The sequence below is a fragment of the Zootoca vivipara genome, chromosome 5, assembly GCF_963506605.1.
Source record: "Zootoca vivipara chromosome 5, rZooViv1.1, whole genome shotgun sequence".
NCBI lineage: Eukaryota > Metazoa > Chordata > Lepidosauria > Squamata > Lacertidae > Zootoca > Zootoca vivipara.
Window position 1 is genome coordinate 54,955,860 of NC_083280.1, and position 21,402 is coordinate 54,977,261.

The following is a 21,402-nucleotide window of genomic DNA, read 5'->3' on the forward strand; positions in this document are numbered from 1 at the left end:
AGTTTCAAAGTCTTGCAATGTACAAATTACTCTGATATTTTTACATCTCTTTTCAGCAAGGTTCTTTACAACACTACAAGTACAACTAAAAGCATTTTATGCAGAGGGTTCCAACCTGCTTGCTCATAATAAACTATTTACCCTCATGGCAACCTGCTTCATAGCTTAATGACATCACCAGTCACCATTTCCCATTAATATCCACATTAAGCAGATATCTGAATCTGTCTATATGTAGACATTCAAGAAAAGATACAGAAGTATTGCCTTACCTTATTGTATATTGAGGACAACATGTACGATTCATAATAGGCTTGTAAATGTATTTCCCACTCCTATAGGTTAAAAAAAAACTATTTAAAATGTATGTTTAGTTCTTAGAATAGCCATGAATTGCTAAGGTTTAAATAACTTATTTGTTTAAACTATGATTCCCGGCTCACACATAATGCTAATCTATGCTCATGAGTCCCACCCAGCATGGTCAATGGTCAGGGATTATGGGAATTGCAGTCTTCTTAAAGAACAATGCACTCAACCAGGGTTTGGCATTATGCGCAAAGCAGTCTAAGACCACTGTATTTAAACTGTCGCTACACATTTAAGAAATGTATACCCCACTTTCCAAATGCTCTCCGAGGCACATGATCATAACCATCCAAAGCAATTAGCTCATCTCTTGGCGATGTGCAATGCAGCGGCATTCTGGAGTTATTACGCTATGACTGCTGGCCTTATGGGACCTGCATTAGACTCAGAAGAAATAGGCTGCCCATGCCTAGAAGTCTTCTGCTGAGAAGTACTGGACATATATCTACTAAAAGTGGGAGTCTCCACATAGCCCAGATGGAACATGGGCCCCAGCTCTTCTGAAAAGGTCTAGAGCCCCTCTTTTTAAGAAGGTGTTGCTAGTCAATTTCTTGCACCAAGATCTACCAGAATAATGATCACTTTAGGTGACGCTTAGTTTTAAATGGAGCACTTCAAATGGGCTACTGGTCCTAATAAAAGACTTCTCTTAGAAGGAAGTCAAGTTGTCCCCTATTCACAAATGGAGAACTTTTCTGATAGTACACAAGGTATAGTTGGTTTAGATCAGGGGTCCCCAAACTACGGCCCCCGGGCCGGATGCGGCCCAATCGGCCTTCCAATCCGGCCCGCGACGACCCCCGACGCCCGCTGCCGCCGCCCGCTCTTACGGCGCACGGCGCGGCGACGATCTTAAAAATCGGCAAAAAATCGCCGAAAATCCTTTGTGCGCATGCGTATGGGCCTCTCCCGACCCAGAAGAGGTCATTTCCGATGCACTTCCGGGTCGGGGGAGGCCCATACGCATGCGCACAAGCGATTTTCGGCGATTTTTCCCCCGCCCGTGTGCGTGTGCGCACGGGCGCGCACTCCCCTGCCCTCCGGCCCACCGCGCGATCGGCGCGGCGGGCACCGGCCCACTGCGCGGTAAGTCTGGGGACCCCTGGTTTAGATGTTGCAACAAAACAGAAAAAAGCAGGAAATGAAATGAACTCACTCATGTCACAGGAGCTCTCGAAGGGCCAAACTGAAGTTTATGCTTCTGATGAAAGAGACCGTAAGGGGTCCGCAGAATTATGCACTGTCTACTTGCCTTCTCAAGTCTCTCTCCATAGCAAATGCCCCACTTCTTAATTACCACTAAAACCTGCTGCCCTCTAGATGCTTGAGGGTGTAGGCTTAACTCCCATCTGCACCAGCCAACATGGCCAATGACCAAGGATGGTGGGGGGTTTGAGTGTACCGTAGCAACATCTGGAGGAACATAACCTTACTATGCCTGAGCTGAAGGCCACATAGGCACAAAAGTTAAGTAGCTCCTCCAAACTAGGTTAACTAGGGATAACTGCATTGAAGAGTTAAGAATCTACACTCTTTCCCCAATAGAAACAGAAACTGCCATATATTTTCTGTGAAGAGGAGTGAGAAGCTAAGACTGAAGAAGCACAAGAAGGACAGCACTTTGCTAGCATGACGTGAAAACACTTTCCCTTTCAGTTTCCTCATGGTACAATGTGAAGTTTATGATCTTATATATTTTTACAATAAAAAGCAGAAGTTTAAATTCCATAGTATGCTCTTTAATATTGAAACACTGGATTCAGTTACACCAACTGTGCCCAGATGGCCTCTCTTACCTTCGCCAACCTCTGTCGATAAGATCTTGGTAATCTTGGACAGTCAGTGAATGAGCCCACATGCCTGAAACACACATCAAACAATACATGGGGGGGGGAATAAAACTTCACTTCAAATAATGGGAACAAAACCAGTTCCTGTGGAAAGCTATTGCTTCCTGTATTTCTTTGGAACACAAAACCTTTAAGAAAAAACACTGCTGAAATTTGTAAACACAAAATTAAAACTTTGTGATGATCATTAAAATCCACGTTCCTCACTAGCTTTGCTACATCCACCCAACACTTCAACACCCTATACAGAATTTAGTCTCTACGCCAATTCCACTGACCAGTCTAATTTACTATGCTACACTGATTCATCAGCTCCATTAGCTTTTTCCACCATTACTCTCCCCAAGTCAATGCTTAAGGGAAATGGTCCTATTTGCATTGGCAACAGGTCCTCCTTGTCCTCCTTTGACATGTCACATTCACCTCTATCTGTTCCTTCTGTCTCACAGGCATTCAGCAACTCTGCCAAATCTAGCTCTGTTTATTTGCCCACCATTTATTCTGTCCCATTGTTCCTTACTGTCCCACCCCTTGCCTCTTCGCAACAAAACCCATTTCTTTCCTCAAAAATATTGAACCTCCTCCTCTACTACGTATCAGTTTTTCATTAGTTCCTGCTCACACCCACAATATTGCTCTTTAACCCAGCAGAGGGCCTATTACTATCTCTGGGTGAGCAGGTGTAGATCAACAAGGATTTCTGACTCCCTATTCTTTTAACAACAACAACAACAACAACAACATGACTTCCCCTTCCCAATTAGGCAGCCAAAATGAAGAGAGCTTGGAGAACAAATATTTTGTGTGTGTAGACTGTGAGCTCAGCTACGGTAGTCAAAACCCCTGCGCTGCTTAACAGTCTGTTTTACACCTGGCTCCAGCTAGCCATTAGTGAAGCCTGCCTTCTCTGCTTTAACCCTCTCATTCCAGGCCTTTTGTACTGTCCCTGTGGTTCTTCCTGGTTCTGAGACCGAAAACATAACACAAAACAGGGAAGGGAATGGGAACAACTAAAGGATCCAGAGGACAGTAACAAACTATCAACCATTTTTTATGAAGGCGGCTTGAGTTCATGAAAGTTTCCACCCGTGGTTCCCTACGTGGGGCACATGCCCCACAGGGGGGCAATTTGATTTTTAAGGGGGGGGCAGTTTGATAATGCATTAGACCAAGCCTTTTAGGCTTCCTCCACATGAATAGTTCACTTTTTTGATAATAAGAATTATATGTCACAGGGAGGATCAGGATTTTAGACATGCTTAGGTGGGGCATAGCAAAAATTTAAAAAAAGGTTGGGAACCACTGGTTTACACCATCAACACGTTTGTATTTTGGATGCAGGTTTTTTTGTGTATGTCCCCCTTCCCAATCCCTGCTGCAATCCTCCAGATTGCACAGCAGTCCCTGACTTTTCAATGGAGGCCTGAAAGGGGTAACCCACCCCGTTACTTTATCACCTTGCGGTAGCCCCTCAACTACTGCCCTAGAAGGAAGTGGGGTACCCAGAAAGTAGGTTTGTGGGTTTCATTAAGCCCCCCCACCCCGCCTCACTTCTTCACCATAGCTGGGAAGCCCTGTTGCACAGCAGGACCTTGGACAGGTGAACGCCAACCCGCCTAGACTTCCAAGGGGCTGCAAGGAAATTGAAGAATTTCGGACCCCGCAGAGCCAAGGCCCAGCTCAGCCCATGCATCTGGCACTCTGCTCTTATTTCTTTAAAAGCCAGTTTTAAGGAAAGGGAGACACACGCGCAGCGCCCTCCCTTCCCCTGTTGCTTCTTCCCGCCCTCGGGACCCTAACCGTGGGAGAGGTTGCCGGTGTCGCTCTTGCAGTAGCCGCAGCGGTAGCCGTCGTCTCCGCCCAGGTACTCCACGATACTTGGGGAACTACCTCCCCCCGCCGCCGCCATCTTTGCCGGCCGGCTTAGGGTGTCACAAACCCTTCAGGGGCCCCGGGAAGCAGCGGCAGCAGCGCCGGCAGCCGCCATCTTAGCAAAGGGCAAAAGTTTGGGTGGAGCAGGGAGAGGGCTCCAGTCTCCCTCGCTTTCTGTCGCGACTTCCGGGAGCCCTTCGCACAGCTTCGAATCTTCCATGTGCGGGGCAAAAAAAGCATCAAAGATAAACACTGCGTCTTAAAGGGACAGGCTTCTTATTCATTGCAGCGGGTTTAAGTTTATCGTGCCCTCTGCCTTAAAAAAAACCTTTAGACATACATATCGTTTCTTTTTCTGGCACGGTTTTGGGTTTTTTTTGTCTTTAAAACCGTGGCAAACAGAAATTCAAAAACTTAGTTGGTCTTTAAGGTGCTACTGAAGGAATTTTTTTATTTTAGAAATTCAACAGATGGAGATGAAATGATGGGAGAATCCTTCACCTGTTTTGTTCACTTTTCTGCCTGCTATTATGCAGCCTTTAGAAGGCATTGTATATTTCCCCAGAAATAGCCCAATACTGTGTCGGTAATGCAGCCAGTAAAGTCTCAGTTCTGACAGTTGTGTAGGTATCGTGCATACATCTTGCACACTGTGCTTGTTTATTTGGGCGTCAATCCCCAATTTCTCTTAATTTCCCCCTCGCCCAACTACGTTTCCCCATTCAAAAGCTCCGAGGTTCTGTCCAAAAAAACCAACTTTTTTAGCCAAAAAACAAACTTGAAGGTTTGTTTCGAAGCGGGAAGGACGAAGGAGAACTTCTATAGCCCTTGCCCTATCTCGAGTTTGCACTTGGGCTACTGCTGCTCCTCGGGCTGGGAGGCAGCTACCGGGGGGGGGGGGCCAAAGAAAATGCAAGGGCTGCGTGGCACTCCCTGGTTCTCGGCAGGAAAGGGGGCCGTCTAAACACGAACGCCGCCGTTTACTCCCAGGCGGAGCGCGGAGCAAGCGGCGGCCCCTTCTTCACGAAGGGCCAGCGCGCGGGGGACTCCGTAAAACCAACGGACCGGGCGTGCCAGTTCCGCCATCTTTACTGAGGGAAGGGCGTTAAGTAACAGCGGCGGAGAGAAAACTGCACCCGCGACAGGTGTGGTGCTGGCGGCCGTTGCTACGTAGTCGGGGATTTCCTCTCTAAGCACACCGGTGCCTACCTTCCCCTTCCCCGCCCGCCTTAGTTAGGGCCTTCCTGAAGTTATTATCCCGCCCCCCCCAAAAAAAAACCTCTTACCGTGGCTTGCTTTCCCCCCGGCTGAGTGACAGTAGCCGCACCGGTAGCCCTCTCTCGTCCCTTCGTAGGCCACGACGGAGTCCATGATGCCCCGCCGGTCTCTGCGGGGAAGCTGCCCGCTGGCTGCTCCGACCTGCTTGCGCTACGATGCCTCGTTGGCAGGGGAGGGGGATCGGAGCACCTTGAGCCACCTGCTCCACCTTGCGATCGTTTTGACAGGCTTCTCTCCCCCCCCCTCTTGCCCTTCACCTGTTCCACCCACCCCAAATAATGAGCTTCAAGCCCCCGAGGATGCGAGTTTTGCAAGAGCCCCACCGCCTGCTAAACATGAGCGCGCTCTCTCCCCCACCTCAAAGCACGTGCCTCGCTTGTTTCGCACGAGCCGAACGCATATTATCGCACTGGGCGATCTTGCTTTCTGGGTAGGAAACAGCCGCGCTCGCACTGGAATGTCAGTTCCATAGCACGTTTCCTTCACCTCACCTTAGATTTCAGTGCTAATTGTCCTGCGGGTTTCCAGGTGGGGTGGGCATGAGAAATAAATTTATATGACCCTACTACAGGATATGGGTTAGATGTATGCACATAAGTGATTAAAGTCCATATTATGGGGGCAGACAGAGGGGCTCATAAAAAAAGGTAAAGGGACCCCTGACCATTAGGTCCAGTCGTGACCAACTGGGGTCGCACGTTCATCTCGCATTATTGGCCAAGGGAGCCGGCGTACAGCTTCCAGGTCATGTGGCCAGCATGACTAAGCCGCTTCTGGAGAACCAGAGCAGCACACTGAAACGGCGTTTACCTTCCCACTGTAGCAGTCCCTATTTATCTACTTGCACTTTGACGTGCTTTGGAACTGCTAGGTTGGCAGGAGCTGGGACCGAGCAACGGGAGCTCACCCCATCACAGGGATTCGAACCGCTGACTTTCTGATCAACAAGCCCTAGGCTCTGTGGTTTAACCCACAGCGCCACCTGCGTCCTCATACAAGGCCATTATTAAGTTCCCCCTGGCCCACTACACATACAACAAACCAAGTAAGAATTTTGCGAAGCTCCTGCACAGAGAAATCCACAGAAGTTATATAATTCTCCACCTACCACATGCTAATGGTTAGAGATGACTATCCTTTCATATTCATGAACACAAGTTGCTACTTGGTACATTGGTCTATATAACTACTATAATGTTGGTATTAAAGCTAGGTTGCAATTAACATTACTATCACCTCAACAGCATGAGAGTTAGCACGTGGCAACTGATATAACTGGAAAAAGTACACACACATAACTAGAAATGATACAGCATTCGTGGTTTTATTGAATATTCTTAACATAAGGAAACTGAACAGTACAATTTATAAACAATGCTTGCCAATATATTTCTGTGTTTCTGAACGAACTGTTATGGCTGTTGTATCATTATTTTCAGCACGGTTTGTAGAAAAATATTGTATAAATTCAAATCTTATATATAGTACAATTTGGTTTTACATCTATGCCTGTGTATGTTGTTCCCTTTCATATAATCTTGAAGTATCACTTTGCTTTGGATTTTCATGTACCTGAAACCAACAAGTTCTTTAAAAAGACAGCAAGTTCTGTGGCCCATAAAACAAGGCAGCCCCAGGAATACATGGTTACCCCAAAACCGATGATCCAAATGCAGTAATTGGATCTTCTTTATTCTTTTAGACTTTAAGGCACATTTGTCTACAAGTATGAGTAGCTGTATGCATGTGAAAGGGAGGCTTCTATAGGCTGAAAAACAACTAAGTTACACTACAATAGGGTTATGTAACATACAAAAAAAATCAAAACAAACTTCCATTTTATTACATTCTATGGCTTTGTTTGCATGTCATAATTTGGCTTATAAACTATCAGTTACATTGGTGCAAGTTTAGAAAACCATGCTTGTTTCACTCCACAAGCTGTAACCAAGGCTTGTTCTTGGCTTACTGGTTCATGGTTTGCTTGAAGAGAAGCAAACCACGAGCCAAGGCTCCAACATAATGCTAAGTCAGACCACGGCTTAGCTTCAAGTAGCATGGCAGCCTTGTGATCAGGGAATGAGCAAAGCAGCCACCATTTTCTGAATGCACACCTGTATGCTTGCTTGTTCAAACCATAGTTTGAGCTTTGTGTTACATGCAAACTCTGCCATTAGAAAAATAACAATATCCCCACCAGAGTTGTTTCTCGGACATGCCACTTCCTTCTTCCCTTCACCAGAAGTAGCCTTCATAGAGCACAATACAAATGCATATGTATATCTATTTTGAGATGTACAGGAAACTTGCAATTGAAGCAGTTTCAATTGAAACAGACCTTGATGCACTCATTCAGCTAGCTGTGGAGGTTCTATCATGCAGAAAGATACATGTATCATGCTCTCTTCTTAGCTTTCCATTTCTAAACTCTTTCCCACCTCTCCCCATCATCATATACAGGTGATGGAATTAAAAATTTGATGTGGCTAAGCAAACACCAATCTCTTTGATTTATACCAAAGGCAGAAGAGCTCATTTGCAATTAACATGTACTCAACACTGTGCAGATTACAGTGGTACCTCGCAAGATGAATGTCCTGCAAGATGAATTTTTTGCAAGACGAATGCATCTTGTAATCTGATGGTGATTCGCAAGACGAATTCGTCTTGCGAAAAATTCGTCTTGCGAATCGTGGTTTCCCATAAGAATGCATTGAAATTTAATTAATGCATTCCTACGGGCAAAAAAAGAAATTTCAATGCATTCCTATGGGAAACCGCGATTCGCAAGACGAATTTTTCGCAAAATGAATTGACTTGTGGAACGAATTACATTTGTATTGCGAGGTACCACTGTACAATGGAACCATCCCTCAAAAAGAGCTGGGGTGGAGTCATTCTAAATCTTCAAGGGAATGAAGTTGAAATATGTAAAAACATTACTTACAGAACAGACATACAGAAGGTCAGAACCTTTAATTTCAAACTCTTTTGCTGTTAAAGCACATATATAATACATTATCACCTGGAGAGACAGAGATTCTCCTATTCAAATATCCGATCCTGAAATAGAAAAGGATTCTGCCATCCTCCTGGCAAAACTTCAAACAGGAAACTGGTCAGCACTGTCTTCTTATAGAGCCTTAGGGTGCCTGCATAATAAATAGAACACAAACCACTACCAAAAAAGTTTCGTTATGTCTTCAAATATAATAAAAAAGTAAGGCTGTGATAATGGTGCAGTTCGCATGGCCGCTGATAGGTGGCGATAGAATTATGAGAGCTGCTGGTCAACAGCTGCTTTGGAGGGCAAGTAGAAGGGAAGCAGAGGAGGGAGGAGGTGGCAAATACAGGTAGGTGGGTGACCCAGGAGAATCGTGGAAGTACTATCAAGACAGGCTGGTGAAGTGCCCCAGCAACAACCTTACTCTGCTGCTGCTGCCGCTGCCATTGCCCACCTCACACCAATGATGCCATTTTAACCTCAGCAGTGTCAGAGGGAGAATGTGAGGGATATGGAGGAGGGAGACAGAAGCTGGCAGCTCAGGCAAGTCACAGAGGAAGTCAGGACAAGGCAGCTGTACAGCAACTGTTCTGCTCTGCCAATGCCTACCACTTCCCTCCTCCTTCGACTCTGATGCAAAGGCTGAAACAGTTTTGGGGCGAGGAGGGCAGCATGAGCAGAAGAGGCCGGAGGAGGACTAAGTGAAATGGGGTTGGTGAGTGAAGGGAATCAAAGCGACCAAGCAGCGTAGCCTCTAGTCTGCACATAAAGGGAAGAATCACACTGGAAACAACATAAAATGATTCTGTGGTAAGACGTATGCCTGAAAGGCACCTTACATTCTCTCTGTGTCCATCTGATGTCCGAGTCTTACTGGCAGGTGGAATCATGGGCTCTGAAATCTCAAAATTCCTCACAATATTCTGCAGCAGAGAAGAGTTTGATTGTAATGTTATCAGTTCAATTCGTCCTCTTGTGTATATAACAAGCACATTCACAATAAGCTCTCTGCCTCTTCTCCCAGAATCCATTACCCAACATGTATCTCTGGCCAATAAAAATATTTTTCCTCTGACTACTTCACTTATTTAACATTTCCATTTACCTCCCATTCTTGGTAACTCATCGTTATGACTGCTTGTTTCCGTGCTTGAGCATCCTGGTCATTGTCTTCTTCAGGCGTTAAAGGCTCTATCAAAATCGGTTAAAATTGTTTAAATGTTTTTTGAAAATGAAAAAAAAAGATGTCTTCCAAAGTAAAACAGCACACATGTATGTAAGTTTAGTTAACTTTAGTGTATTTTTTTTAAAAAAATATATATTAAAAATTATTCTTGCCTATTACAGGAAGCTTATCCTGATCCAGTTTTATTCCTGCAAGTCCATCCTAGGAGAGAAACAACTTTAATTACTAACAAGAATCAAATATGCTTAATTGATATGCAAGAATCTGAAAACTGACATTTCGGAAATGTTTCGTTTTATAGAAGTTGTTTAAACAGTTATAACCAGCAAAGAAACCATAGAGTTCTCTTGGCCCACTTTTTAAAGTGTAAAAATTTTAACGTCAACAAAGTCAGAGGTGTTCTGTAGCTGGGATTATCAATGACACAGCACAGGCACCAGGCTCAAACATTTTCACTCAGTCTTCCTAGCCTGGTGCCTTCTTGCTATTTTGGACTACCAGCTCCAACCAACATAGCCAACCATCAGAAATGGAAGGAGTTGTACCCTAACAACATCTGGAAGATGCCAAGCCAGGTTAAGGAAGACTAATTTCAGGTTATGGTCATATGAACTATTTGTTAATCATACATGGCTATGGTGAGAATTAGCTAACTAACAGCCATGTGAAAAAGAAACTTCCAAGTTCTCTGCTTCTTCGCAATTCTGCCTCCAAGAAAATTAAGTACAACAATGGCAATCATGGAAGTATGAAAATAAAACCAGATTATTAGTGACAAAATAAAGCTTCAAAAAGTTTCTCCTTACCCTTATTAAGAATGAAACGTGAAACATGTTTTCCACAGTTCGTGCAAAAGAATCTGGATCAGTCACAAACTCAAGGAAGGATATTGGATTATTAGCTACAGAAAGAAGAATGTGGCTTTGTCGTTACTGCTACAATTATCTACATCTCCTCCTCTTGCTTCCTTTAAACTCTCATTAGGTAGCAATTCATGCACATCTAAAATTCTGGAGAGATCTATTTTAATTTCAGATTTGCTCTTTTCCATTGCAAATCCTGCATTGATTGAGAGCAGAGGTCGCCAAACTTTTCCCCCTCATGGACCTCTTGAAAATTGCCAGGGGCAAAGCAATTTAGTAGGTGAATAAGCTTTTCCAGAAATAACACCTGGGAAATTAAGTATTTAACAAAAAGCAAGGCTATAGACACAGACATTTCAATTTCCATTCCAATGTTGTACCTTCACGCGTCAGTAGAAAGGGATTAAGTACTACCTCCTCCTCCATAGCTATTCTTAAAGGAGCCAGAAGAGAGCAAACTGGACCCCGCAATATGTTCCATTCATACTTACGATCTTCTCTGTGATAGGCTTGTAAGAGTCCCAAGATCCTCTCTACTTCTTTTTCTGTAGCTTCCTCGTGAGATTCTTCCATTTTATTCAACTAAAGAACCCAACAAGACAACAAACTATCATTCATTGTATTTTAATATTCTGTTGGAAGCCGCCTAGAGTGGCTGGGGAAACCCTGCCAGATTGGCGGGGTATAAATAATAAATTATTATTATTATTATTATTATTATTATTATTATTATTAATGCAGCTGCATTATAATCAGCATTCTCCATTTTCCTTGAATGCACACATCATATCAACGTAGGAAAAAACTCGTATCACACTCTGCTCTAATAAGACAGTTCTGTGCTTCTGAACAAGAAGCAGCCTTTCAGACTGGGTTATAAATTTGCAAAAGGTACCTCCATTACCTGCTTACGGGCATTGTGATTTCAGAGTGGTTGGGGAGATGAGGCTAAAATTCCCACGCTGTCGAGAAAGTCGTGGGGGTGACTTTGGGCCGGTCACCACCTCTCAATTTAACCTATCTGCTAAGGTTATTTTGAGGATAAAATGGTCAAGACCCATACACCTAAGGTTTCTTGGAGAAAAGTGGGCTACATATGTAATATTTGGAGCAGAGTGCCTCTCATCAGCTATAGCTGGTGGCCCAGCTGTGCTCCTATCTGGAAAGGAGCAGCCTAACTTCTGTCATCTATGTTCTGGTAACCTCTAGGTTAGAATACTGCAACACATGATAGGCTACATGGGGCTGCCACTGGAGACAGTTTGGAACAGGGGTTCCCAAACTAAGGCCCGGGGGCCGGATGCGGCCCAATCGCCTTCTCAATCCGGCCCGCGGATGCTCCGGGAATCAGCATGTTTTTACATGAGTAGAATGTGTCCTTTTATTTAAAATGCATCTCTGGGTTATTTATGGGGCATAGGCATTCGTTCATATATTTTTTTCAAAATATAGTCCGGCCCCCCACAAGGTCTGAGGGACAGTGGACCGGCCCCCTGCTGAAAAAGTTTGCTGACCCCTGGTTTGGAAACTTCAACTGATGCAGAATTCAGCAACCACTTTCCTCACTGGGGTAAGACGGCTTGAGTGCCGATGCTGGCCCAACTGCCAATTAGTTTCCAGGTCCAAGTGCTGGTTTTGACCTATAAAGCCTTAAATGTCTCAGGACTGCAACAGCTCAAGGGCTGCTAACCCAGCTCCTGCAATCATCCCCAGGGAGGCTCACCGGCGCTTTCATTATACAGTGGTACCTTGAGTTACAGACGCTTCAGGTTACAGACTCCGCTAACCCAGAAATAGTACCTCGGGTTAAGAACTTTGCTTCAGGGTGAGAACAGAAATTGCGCTGCGGCGGCAGCGGGAGGCCCCATTAGCTAAAGTGGTACCTCAGGTTAAGAACGGACCGCCAGAACAAATTAAGTTCTTAATCCGAGGTATCACTGTATATTTTAGGCAACAGGTGAAAAGATCCCCCTTCTTCCAGGCCTTCGGCTAATTGAACAATCTAGGGACTTTTAAACTGGGGAAATGTTTTTTTGTTTGTTACTGTCATACGTGTGGAGGAAAACCTTAAAACACATAGCAGAGTTCCCAAAAATAGATAAGGGGCAATAGTACTTCATCCAGCAGAGCTTTGCGTTGAAGGCAAATGAGCGTAAGGGTCACAAATGCAAATACATTCAGGACTGGCACAGTCCACAGAAAATCCACTTGCAGCACTTATAGCAATTATAAACTTATAACAAGACTAAAACTCAACACCAAGCATGCTATGTACAGAACAGCACACCAGAAGGAAGAGAGATAAGATAGAAAAAGAAACCCAGGCTCCTTCTGGCCTATATTAATAGTCAGCATGACCTTAATTGGAAGAGATAAGAGAACCAGTTCAAACCAGCTTCCCAGAAGGTATAACCCAAACAATCATGACCCTTCTGACTGCTTCTCTCACACAGAGACGCTTCTAGGAAATATCTTTACATATCAGGTCAATACTTTCTGCACTAAGCAATGCAAACTGACAGTTACTAGGTTATATATTTGTATTTTTATATTCTAAACCACCCTGTAAGGCTTGAAGAACAGTACAGAAATTCAATAAATAAGTAACAATGCCTGAGTCCTGTTTTGTCACTATACTGTGAACTACAATCAATTCGTTCCAGCCTTAAACATGCACCCTTAAGATCCATGTAGCTTACACTTGCATTGCAGTGGGTTGGACTAGATGACCCTTGGGTCCCTTCCAATTCCACAGCTCTATGATTCTACACCAGGCACCCCCAAACTGCAGCCCTCCAGATGTTTTGGCCTACAACTCCCATGATCCCTAGCTAACAGGACCAGTAGTCGAGGAAGATGGGAATTGTAGTCCAAAACATCTGGAGGGCCAAAGTTTGGGGATGCCTGTTCTACACATACACACCTGTGCAGGCATTGCCCTTCCTTCTTCTTTTGATCCTGGCTTCTTTCGTTGCCTCTCAACTCGCGGCCTCTCAACAGGAGGATCAGCAGTAAAAGTGCCCAACCTAAACAAATAAAATATCGTAAGTCCCTGATTATTATTTTTGTTTTTTTTTGGGGGGGGGGAGCCATAGCTTAGTGGTGAACATCGGCTCTGCATGTAGAAAGTCCCTGGCATCTCCAGATAGGGCTGGGAATGTTCCCTGTCTAAAATGGTTGTCATCAGTGTGGCCGGTACTGAGCTAGATGAACAATACTGACCTAAATGAAATGTGCAACTTTCCAAAGACCTAATATAAAACTTGAATTCAAGATTCCCACAAGCATGTGGAAACATAAATTTCAAAAGAATTTGGTGCTGAATCTAGAGAAATTAAATTTGCAATTAGTGTCACTGAGTTGCCTGTGGAGAGGTAAAATTGACGTCCAGGTTTGTGAACAGAGAATACCAGCATCTCTGGAGAACACATACTTCCCAGTCAAAGGAATACAGAAAGGGCCTCATGAAACGGCTGTGTGTCAACAACAACAAGGCAGCTGGGCACAGACACAGGAAATACTACTTTATCTTCTCATTCTGAAAAGTTCAAAACAAAGGTAGTTGCAGTCCAAACTGGGGTGAGCCGTCAGTCTCTTTTCTCCAGCGCAACCTGGTTAACTTCCCGTCCACATTTGGCGCAACACCCCTCAGGGTGCAAGGCAGAAAGGACAAGACAGTGAAAAGTCCCTGCTGCTTCTTCTCTCCATCTCCAGATGATTAGCAGCAGCCACTGACAGAAAAGGAGGACCCAAATGTTGAGTTCACTTGGCTATGTGATCAGACAGCACTGTGCTAAGGCTTGTACTCGAACGGGGTTGTTGCCAATCCATTCTCTACACAGGGTAAATCCTGCGAGGCTTCTCACACCACAGATAAGTTGAAGGAAACCTCAAAGAAACTTACATGCAGTGGAAAACGGGTGCTCTTCTAAAATACTTCATTGCTTCTTGACCTAGTTTAAGCCAAGCATCACTAGGCAAAAATCCACCATCAGTCTGCTCATCTTCGCTATTGCTATTTTCTCCTTCCAGGCGATTTAAACCCATAAATGTTAACTGTGGAGGAAACACACTGCAGTATCATTTCCCATCTGCAGCAAAAATGTTTGTCACCAAAAGCTATGAATCCACTTTCTAGAAATGGATATAGGAACGGAATATCAAGTTAAATATGTCAGAACTTTGAAGGGAAATACCAAAGAAATGTAAATGAGATTCTATTTAATCCAATAGAATCTCATGCTCAGAAGCCATTCCAAGCACACAGAGGGTCAAACCCCAGTTGTACTGCTCATAATCTTACTACAGACTTGCTACTAATTTAGCAAAGAGCTATATTAGAAAAATCCTTAGTCTGGCTCAGCAAGGCTTATGAACTGAGCACAAATTGTATTACAAAGCAGTGTTTCAGAACCCAGTCTGTTGATCCCAAACAAGCCACAGCTTGTGAAGAGACTTTGTTCACAAACTTAAAAAACCCAGTTTTTGTATGTCCCTACCCAGTTAAGTGAATCTTGCATGTCATACTACAGGATTTGGGACCTTTGTATATTCGGGACCTTCGTATAAGTGCTCAACAATGTGCTTATCTTGCAACAATAAAGTTGTTATTTGCTTTCACATCTTAGACTAGAAATAATTTTGCTAACGAGCATAAGGTAACCGGGGGGGGGGGAGGTGATGGTGATTTATGGAACCAACTCCTATTTAATATCTCTTAAACATAGCAGCTTTATATTACTTCAAAACTGATCACTGCAAACTTACTAAATCTTCAGCATACTCAGATGGATCAAACACTGACAACTCCGAGTTCAACTGGCTTGCTTTTTCCTTTCCTAGATTTGATGCCAAAACTAGGAACTGAGCATCCAAAGCAGCCTCCCTTGCCCGGGACACTGTTATGAAAGAAATGCATTTTGTTACTGTCAGAGGCAACTGAAAAACAAGAACAATTTGGTTTTAATTACCACCCACTTTTCTAAGGGGCCAAGATTTCAGGCCCTCAAGCATTCAACGAGATCTACAGTACTAGAACAGAAAAATGCAATTCCTTGTGGGAGCATCAAATACATTTCTGCTTCTAAGATGGTTTGGAAGGGTGGGTTCTCAATGACTACCTGCAAAGAGACTGCTGAAGGTGCCTAGAGATAATTTGGTTGCAAACCCTAAAAGACCTACTCTCCCACTTAGACCAATGTCACTTGGTCTGGGGGGCTGTGATGGACTCTAGCTTCCAAAGCCTAATTAGTTTAGGACCACACTGTTATGCACTGATTGATGTATTGTAGTTATATTTTGATAAATTATTATATGGAGTGTCATTTTTCAGTACAGTCATACCTCTAGTTGCGTTAGGTTCATGTTACGGATTTGCGGGTTGCGAACGCGGCAAACCTGGAAGTGTATACTTCCGGGTTTCGCCACGCGTGAAGCATTCTGCGCGCTTCACGCACGCACACTCTATTGCATCACGCGCAGAAGCGGCGCTCTACTTGCAGACTTTTTGGGGTGTGAATGGCACCCCGGAACGGATCACATCTGTAAGTAGAGGTACTACTGTATATTGATAGGTATACTGAATATTATTGTGCTATTAATTTGTTGCATTGTTTTGAGATTCTGTGGATTGTTTTTTTGCTCTTCATGTTTGTACTTAAATCCATAGAATCATAGAATTGGAAGGGACCCAAGTATCATCTAGTCCAGGCATGGCTAAACTCGGCCCTCCAGATGTTTTGGGACTACAGTTCCCATCATCCCTGACCACTGGTCCTGTTAGCTAGGGATGGTGGGAATTGCAGTCCCAAAACATCTGGAGGGCCGAGTTTGGGGAAGCCTGATCTAGTCCAACCCCCTGCAATGCAGGAATATGCAGCTCTCCCATACGGGGGATTGAACCTGCAACCTTGGATAGAGCGTGGTGCTGATAATGCCATATGAAATACGTTATTTTTCATATAAACTGTCTTGCGCATTAGCTATGAGAATATATAAAATTGGCATTGATATATGAAGCAACAAAAAGATGCTAGGCAATGGAAGCTACCATGCAATTGTTCCTAAATCAACCTAATATTCCAGTTCAAGAATGGCTACAGTTTTCCAAGTCAATAGGAAGGGAGCCCCTGAAGACATCTAGTTAGAGTACAATTTAGTTTTACATGTATCAGTCAGACTCTATCAAGAGGCACAGAACCAAAGACCCAGAAAGATAATGTTTCAGAGAAATGAGAAACTTCAAAGGCCTTGAACAGTTACCCTCCTCTGCGCCTGCTTTTTCCCAGGCCTTCACACTCCTGTTTCTGCTGTTATCTAAGGAATGCAGAAAGCCTGAGCCAACATCCTTGAAAAGATTGCTTACACACTGTCTCTCCTGTAAAGATATTGACTTCATTATATACTGTGTGTATATATATATATATGTGAAGTTCAGTTCAAGGTTTTAATTAAGTGTGTGCTGACGTATCTATTTGACACAAGACAAAATATTACCAGTAGTTACTTTTTATTTCAAGCACCATTTCCAAATGTAACGTGGGTGGGGAGGCAAGAGAAGCAAATAGTAGTATCCATTGTGGGCTACCACCATCTTACCTCCTGAAAATAGTTTATTCGCATCTTCCAAAGCCTCTGTCAGTTTATCATTTCTGGTGCTCAGCATCATTTCACGATTCTCTAGAATAAAAATCAAGCATATGTAATGTGCTTTTAAAGGAAAACAAAAACAAAATAAAAACACATAATCAAAAAAATACCCTTCAGGTTAAATATGGATGCAAGTCAGTTACGGCTCTGAATCGTACCTCTTGACTTACAGCTTGTTTAACTTTATGCATGATCTAACCACAGCAACAGCTCTAGAATAATCAACGTAACAGCACCTACATTTAGAACAAGCATACGAAGGTTGGGAACCAGGTAACTGAAGGAGCACCACTCTCGATACTTGCTAGCGCAGGCATTAAAACAATCTTGGGAGGCCATAACACTAAGGGTTAGGGCTTCATGAGAATTTCTAAAGAAGAGCATGAGAAAAGCTGCCAGTGGGTTGAAAGAAAATATGTTTTTAATTGGCGCTATTTGATGAATAAAGTAAATAAGGCAAGGTTGTAAAGAAATAATAAAAGTCATGAGATTAAAAAGAAACAGGGGGATTCACATATCACTATTTTGACCTAGGTGGATTATTCAGTTTCAGAGCACACTCAAGGATATGAAAACTTTCAAAACATTTTCGGTAACGGTTTCTCCTCCGTACTACCCGCAGCAACGGAAGAGCTGCGTTTTGCACCCTGTCCGTTGCAAGCCACGACACAAAAGCCATGCATCGACGAAGCACCAAAGAACAACTTTCCCCATTGCCGACGGGGAGTACTGTACAGTATTCCTATTCCAATTTATGATACAGAAGGGAGAAAGTGAAAGTGCGAAGAGGGTTCCCTGCAGGGGCGGCCAACCCTCCCACGTATTCCTGGCGGACCGAAGAGGGAGCTGGACCATTTGGGCCCCTTCCCTTATGTGGCCACAAGACCAGCAACCCCCCCCCCGCATCTCTACCAGTCGTACAGCTACCGGTGAATGGTCGCGCCAGCCAACCTTTCCCTAGGGTGCGGAGGGGGGGGGACGACCCCCGGGACCGACAAGGGGGACGCGGGACTAGAGGATCCCGGCGCCTGCAGCGAAGCTCCCCCACCCGCCTCCCCTCTCCTGCCCCAGACCTACGCTGCACGGAGGAGATGAGCTCCCGGTACTGCTGCCGGATCAGCCGCCGCCGTGTCACGTCTTCCGCAGCGTCGCCGTCGCTGCTGCCCGACGGCCCCGGCAAGGCGCCCTCCGCTCCTGCTGCTCCTCCGGCCGCCCCGTCGTCTTCTTCGCTGCCTCGCCCGCCGCCATCCCCGTCGCCCGTTCGGTCCCGGGGCTCCCGAGGCGTCCGGCGTCGAGGAGTGCCGTCGGGGGAGCCGAGCTGCTGGCTTCGGGAGCGCCGAGGTGCGTTGCCGCGGTCGCTGCTGGAGTCGGACATGGTCACTGCGCGCTCTGCCCCGCGCGCCTCTCGAGTGAGAGCGACTCTGCCCTCCCGCTCTCGCTTGAACCGCTCTGGGAAGGAGAAGGGGGCGTGGCAGCCTCGGGACGCCCTAGAGATACGGCCGTGTAAAGTGGCTCGCCCGACTTCCGGCAAAAGGAAAGAGAGAAGTGTCGATCTACTCTTGACTCTATCCTTTTCTATCTCTAGGATACTCGAGGTGAGCCGGAAAGAGCGACGGAAAGCCGAGGGGTCCGAATCAAATTGCGAAGCGTAGCTCAGCCGCCGCCGCTGCCGCTGCTTTTGCGCCCCTGGTTCTTACTCAGCTGCCCACGCGCAGGGGGGAAGGGTGCTGGTGCCTTTTAAATGCGAGGGCTCTTTTTGGGGTGTAGTTTTTCCTATTCACCGAGGCCTTTCAACTGTGCCAATGCGTGCAGCGGGAGGAGCTGGGACGCGGAGGGAGCACAGACTCTCGGGCTAGGCTAACGGAGGACAGCATCGCTGTCGCAGGGCTGGGTGAAGTTCAAGCCAATAGCCCGATCAGCTGATTCCTCGGGGTCTGCCTGGTTGTGCATAAAAGCAGGTGCACGCGAGTGCCTTCGAAGAAACGCGTGCTCAGTGAAACGAACCAAAGAAATTTCCCCGAGTGGACGTGCGGGAGAACACCAGCACAGTCCTTTCCCCATCTAGCTCAGTCTGAGTTCGTGGTTTTTTGAGCAAAAGAAATGCGCAGGCAGTGACTGTGAATGCTGTTAGCAAACTCCGATTTAAGAACAAATGCATGTGATAAGAGAGAGCGCTCCGCACACTCTGGTTTCTTGCTTGGTACATGAGGAAGAGGCCTGATGCGGCATCCAGCAGGGGGTAGTAGCAGCATATGATCGCCTGAGTCTGGTGCAACTAGTAGCTAAAAAATTAGCTTTATTAAGCTATAGCACTCAGGACTGTTTACATAAAATAAAATAAATCAAAGATAAGTGAGCTTAATAAAAACTTTTTTTCCTAATATACCAGTTAGCCACAGTGGTTCGCTGTGTAGGGCTGCTTGTTTTTGTTGCTAGGCAAATAAATAAACCTTTGGCCACAGTATGAGTTTAACAAGAAAGCCAAATGAAAACCATAAAAGGCCTGGCTTACTCACTGCAGTATGCTTAGAATATACACAGCCTAGTCTTAAATACACTCAGATTTACTTCATACTACATGTGTGCAGAATTGGAGCCCTGCCTTCCCTGGAAATTTAAGATGGGTAACAATATAAAGTATGGATAACACATTCAAACACATCAGAAAACTGCACCCACATCTGAATGGCAGGATCTAGAATCAGTCTAGATTGAAAGCAGTATTTTAAGGAAAAGGATGAATGATTCCAAATTGCGAAAAACTACACGTATGTGCTACGAACAGAGCTTGACAGCAGGGGTGTGAAACTGGTGAGTCCCTTCAAATGTTATTGGATTCCAGTTCCCATCATCCTCAGCCAGCATAGTCAGTGGAGAGGGCTCATGGGAACTGTAGTCAAACAATGCTCAGAAGACAACACTTTTTCATCCCTGCTTTAAAGTTATTTTCACTGTGAGCTCAATTTCCCTCTTGACAGCTAAGGCCGGAGTCTTCCTGGTTAAGAGGCTAAGACAAAACGTCAGCCTGCGAACTCTGAGAAAGCAAGACCTCTTGGATGCCCTCTAATGGAAAAAAGGCAGCATGACAGTTGTGGAAGTGCAACCGTGTGGGACAGACAGGCAGCAGGTTGGGTGGGAGCATTATTTTTAAACAAGAAAACTTTGCAAGGAAAGGGTTAAATGCAGCCACCTGTCTATTTGCAGTAGCTGAGAAGCTAGACTCTACACAGGCTACCCCAGTCCTCGCAAATAAATAAATAAATATGGCTTCTACCTTTTGTTTTTATTTTAGAGTACATGCCTTCTCTGGGAAAAATGGAATGTTGAAATAGTAGTGCTGTTAATCATTTAGGAATTGCATTTGCTGATCCTCCTCTAGAAGAGAATGTAGGGGCAGGGCTGGACAGGATCCCAGCCAAATCCTGTGCATGTAAATATTGAAATAAGTCCCATTCAGTGGGACTTTGCTCTCAGCTAGGATCTCAGCCTTCAAGTTTCTGTGTGGGCTTTAATTCGAGCCCGGTCCTAATTTTATCCAGTGAGCAAGCAGAGAGGTATTACGCTTCTAATTATGTGCGTTTTAAAGTTGAAACCAAAAATACACAGAGTTAAAATCCCAAAGGGCTGTACTGGCGTAATATATAAATATTGCATTTAGTAATAAACCAAGGAATAAAACATTCTGTATTTAGTTTACAGCACCTGGGAGGGTGTGTTCATGTGGAGTGCATTTCCTTTTATGCTATTTTCCCATCCAGTAACGGGGGATTCCTGCAGAGAACTGACGTGTTGTAGCTTTGAGCTCCCGGGGTCAGATTCCTTACACTTCACGGCTATCCAGCATAGTGTTCTCAAACCTAAGCCAATTCACATTAATAGAACACTTTCATGTGATCTAGGGGGAAAGGGATCCACACACACAGGAGGAAAAGGCAGGGAGTGAAGGACGTTGTCAGATCAGGGGCACCGTTTTTGCTTTTTGATTGGAGGAAAACGAGGTAAGTAAATCCTAAATCACACACTTCTGTAAATCCTTTTTGAGAACAACAGAATAATTTTGTTAGCTGGGCTTTTGCAGAGTATTACAGAAAAAGATTTACTTTCCTCCTTACAGAAATGGTTTATAACCTTCAACTTGCAAAGTTGTGAAGAGATTTTCCTTTTTCAGCATTACAGGCTGAAGTTGTATGTGTAAAGGTGCTTCTGGTGCTTATTGAGCATTCATTCTTATTTGTTTGTGGGGAGGCTATGTCAAAGCAAGTTTCACTCCACGCTTTCCAGTGCATTTATCCACTGTTTGCCTTATTGCAAAAGGTCTGTTCTTTTGAGGAA

The 21,402-nt window shown here is 44.8% G+C and overlaps 3 protein-coding genes across 21 annotated transcripts in view; 1 reads left to right on the forward strand and 2 right to left on the reverse strand.

Annotated features, from left to right (window-relative positions):
* Positions 1-5,740, reverse strand: part of ATE1 (arginyltransferase 1) — an 85,725-nt gene extending 79,985 nt beyond the window's left edge. For 2 of the 7 annotated variants that reach the window (XM_060274793.1, XM_035137421.2), the window contains exons 1-3: positions 4,020-4,487; positions 2,166-2,229; positions 273-335 (exon numbers count right to left, since the gene is read on the reverse strand). In XM_060274793.1, the coding sequence (XP_060130776.1) occupies positions 273-335; positions 2,166-2,229; positions 4,020-4,128 (236 nt within the window). In that variant the 5' untranslated portion in view covers positions 4,129-4,487. Of the gene's footprint in view, positions 1-272; positions 336-2,165; positions 2,230-4,019; positions 4,495-5,377 lie in introns of those variants that run through there. The other 5 variants (XR_009557604.1, XM_035137427.2, XM_035137432.2 and 2 more) reach the window with 5 other exon arrangements.
* Positions 5,741-6,380: 640 nt separating this feature from the next.
* NSMCE4A (NSE4 homolog A, SMC5-SMC6 complex component) lies at positions 6,381-18,701 on the reverse strand. Its single transcript, XM_060274794.1, has 11 exons — positions 18,148-18,701; positions 17,020-17,100; positions 15,190-15,320; positions 14,327-14,478; positions 13,346-13,448; positions 10,914-11,004; positions 10,366-10,460; positions 9,712-9,760; positions 9,479-9,564; positions 9,213-9,296; positions 6,381-8,521 (listed from the first exon to the last, which is right to left on the reverse strand). Exons 1-11 carry the CDS (start codon positions 18,443-18,445, stop codon positions 8,513-8,515), a joined length of 1,179 nt encoding a protein of 392 aa, XP_060130777.1. The 5' UTR covers positions 18,446-18,701; the 3' UTR covers positions 6,381-8,512.
* Positions 18,702-20,837: 2,136 nt separating this feature from the next.
* Positions 20,838-21,402, forward strand: part of TACC2 (transforming acidic coiled-coil containing protein 2) — a 160,855-nt gene continuing 160,290 nt past the window's right edge. For 8 of the 13 annotated variants that reach the window (XM_035137488.2, XM_035137496.2, XM_035137491.2 and 5 more), the window contains exon 1: positions 20,839-21,068. The gene's annotated coding sequence lies outside the window, so the exon portion shown is untranslated. Of the gene's footprint in view, positions 21,069-21,402 lie in introns of all 13 variants that reach the window. The other 5 variants (XM_060274798.1, XM_035137498.2, XM_060274797.1 and 2 more) reach the window with 4 other exon arrangements.